Genomic DNA, 2,875 nt, shown 5'->3' on the forward strand with positions numbered 1-2,875 from the left:
TCACTGCCCACCCCAAGCACACGCTGTCCAGGGAGATGCCCCAGGCTCCCCACGCAACTCCAGACTCCCATCCTTAAGGACATCGCCTGCCAAATCTGGAAGCCCTGGGATATTTCCCCCACGTGGGACAGCCCTGCATATGTACCTCAGTGACCATTCACCATCTGCACTGTAACTAGAAACTTGAATCCAAACCTTGCTCTCTAACAGGTCACAACATGACATTGAGCTCTTTGCTCCTGAGTCCAGGGAGCAACAGGCGCTTTTGGGGTGCAGTTGCTCATGACCACTCTTGGCAACAGCTTTGGAAGAGAAGTCGAGGCTTCAGGCACTGCACTGGGGAGAAGCCATTTATTAAAGAGCTGCTATGAGAGATTCAGCACTGACCCAGTGCTAGCCATACATAAATACATGCTACAGGCAAGACAGAGAAAGCTTAAAGAAGCAATAATGATAGTGATAACGATAATGATGATAATGACAATGAAAAAGATAATGATAATGACAAATATAGTGATGCTAATGATAATAGAAAACCTCACAAAGGAAAGGCCTGGAATGGTTTACCATGGGAGTTATTTGTGGAGACAGAAGGGAAGTTTATGCCTCCAGAAAAAAGCCCTTGAAATCACTTTCCCCAAGACATCTTTGAGCTCCTGGTTCCTCATGCTGTAGATGAGGGGGTTCACTGCTGGAGGCACCACTGAGTACAGAACTGCCACCACCACATCCAGGGATTGGGAGGAGATGGAGGGGGACTTCAGGTAGGCAAACATTACAGTGCTGACAAAGAGGGAGACCACGGCCAGGTGAGGGAGGCACGTGGAAAAGGCTTTGTGGCGTCCCTGCTCAGAGGGGATCCTCAGCACGGCCCTGAGGATCTGCACATAGGACACCACAAGGAAAACAAAACACCCAAAGGCTGAACAGGCACTAACCACAAGAAGCCCCACTTCCCTGAGGTAGGCATCTGAGCAGGAGAGCTTGAGGATCTGGGGGATTTCACAGAAGAACTGGTCCAGGACATTGCCTTGGCAGAGTGGCAGTGAGAATGTATTGGCAGTGTGCAAGAGAGCATTAAGAAACCCAGTGCCCCAGGCAGCTGCTGCCATGTGGACACAAGCTCTGCTGCCCAGCAGGGTCCTGTAGTGCAGGGGTTTGCAGATGGCCACGTAGCGGTCATAGGCCATGACAGTGAGAAGACAATACTCTCCTCCAACGAAGAAGAGAAAGAAAAAGACCTGTGCAGCACATCCCAGGTAGGAGATGGCCCTGGTGTCCCACAGGGAACTGGCCATGGCTTTGGGGAGAGTAGTGGAGATGGAGCCCAGGTCGAGGAGGGAGAGGTTGAGGAGGAAGAAGTACATGGGGGTGTGGAGGCGGTCGTCACAGGCTATGGCAGTGATGATGAGGCCGTTGCCCAGGAGGGCAGCCAGGTAGATGGCCAGGAAGAGCCAGAAGTGCAACAGCTGCAGCTCCCGCGTGTCTGCCAATGCCAGGAGGAGGAACTGAGTGATGGAGCTGCCATTGGACATTTGCTTCCTCTGGGCACTGTCCAAAAAGGAATAGACAGCGACAGGTTAGGAGAATCTTCTCTCGAAAATCCCATGCCATTTCTCATTGAAATCCCCCTCCCTGAGCTGAATGAGTACTGAGTCAGCTCAGTCCCCAACCCTGTCAACTGAATGATATGGCGCCTCACAGCTGTAAATAGACTGTGGGCACCTAGTTCCCATGAAGATACCTCCATTGAAGGACCCCCAGTCATAGTTAGAAGAGAAGCTGACCTGAAGCCCCACCTCAACCCCAGAGAACAAGAGCATCACTGACAGGGAGGGAATCAAGGAAGGATACTGCTACGCTCCAAAAAAAAAAAAAAAAAAAAACGAAGCAAGGAGAGGAAGGCAGAGAGGCATGCAGGGAAGCCTTCTCCATACCCAGCTGTGCTCTCCACCTCACAGACACAAGCACACATCAATATTAATTGTAGGACCCATGTGCTTCTTTTCTGGAGGTCCAGCTGTGCAGGAGGTAACTCCTGCCCTGGACCCTGTGGCCATAGGGACAGAGGCTCTTCTGGGTGGGAGAGGAGACCAGGGAGTTGCTCCAGGGAAGGCATCTGCAGTGCAGGGGATGGCAGAGAGGTGCCTGAATCCCCACCTTCCCATGGCGCTTCTGGGAGCAGATCCCTTTCACTCCCTGCCCACGTCTCTGGTGCCTGGAGCTGTCCCTGCCAGGGGCTGGTTCTCTGTCCCCACATCTCCTCCCTGTCCGTGCTCAAACAGCCAGTCCCCCCCACTGTGTGCTCAGCTCTGCCCTGCAGACCCCTCCTGGCAGCAGGGCACTGTCCAGGGGCATCTCTGTGCCTGCAGGGGCTGAGGAGCAGCTCAGACAAGTGCTAATGAGAACTGGGGTCTCCATGCCTTTTCCACAAGGCAGAAGGAAATTCCCATCTCCCACTGCCCACCCAGCCACCTTCTCCTTCGGGTAAATGCTGCCTCGATGTCCTTCTTCAAAAGGACCCTCTGCAAATGTCCTGGGGGTGATCTGGAGCTGTGAGCAGCCCTGGCCCATGCAGCACCCTCTCAACAGCAGAACCTGACGAGGGTTGCTGCTTCCACCCACAGCTTCTCCCTAGATTGCTGTGGGGAGCTCCCTGGGCCGGCTGAGAGCTGACCCTGGCAGGCGGCAGGGTCCCTGCCCCAGCACAGAATCACTGCTCTGGAGGACACCCCTCTCCACTGCACCAACCATGGGATGTGCCAGCTCTAAGAGATCCCTCCAGGATACTCAAGTGCATTGCCCTGCAGCCAGAGCCTTACCGTGTCAAGGGCTGTGGAGATTTCTGCTCCAGTGAGCTCTGTGCACCTTCCCA

The 2,875-nt window shown here is 54.1% G+C and overlaps 1 protein-coding gene across 1 annotated transcript; it reads right to left on the minus strand.

Moving 5' to 3' along the window:
- Positions 1-575: 575 nt before the first annotated feature.
- Positions 576-1,535, minus strand: LOC148050024 (olfactory receptor 14J1-like). The gene has a single exon (XM_087745549.1). It carries the CDS (start codon positions 1,533-1,535, stop codon positions 576-578), a length of 960 nt encoding a protein of 319 aa, XP_087601675.1.
- Between the last annotated feature and the right edge of the window lie 1,340 nt (positions 1,536-2,875).

This window comes from Nipponia nippon, unplaced genomic scaffold (assembly GCF_047370975.1).
Source record: "Nipponia nippon isolate SJK-2023a ecotype South Korea unplaced genomic scaffold, ASM4737097v1 scaffold_92, whole genome shotgun sequence".
Lineage (NCBI taxonomy): Eukaryota > Metazoa > Chordata > Aves > Pelecaniformes > Threskiornithidae > Nipponia > Nipponia nippon.

Coding starts and splice junctions, on each gene's coding strand:
- LOC148050024 (XM_087745549.1), bottom strand. CDS start 1,535: ATGTCCAATGGCAGCTCCATCACTCAGTTCCTCCTCCTGGCATTGGCA.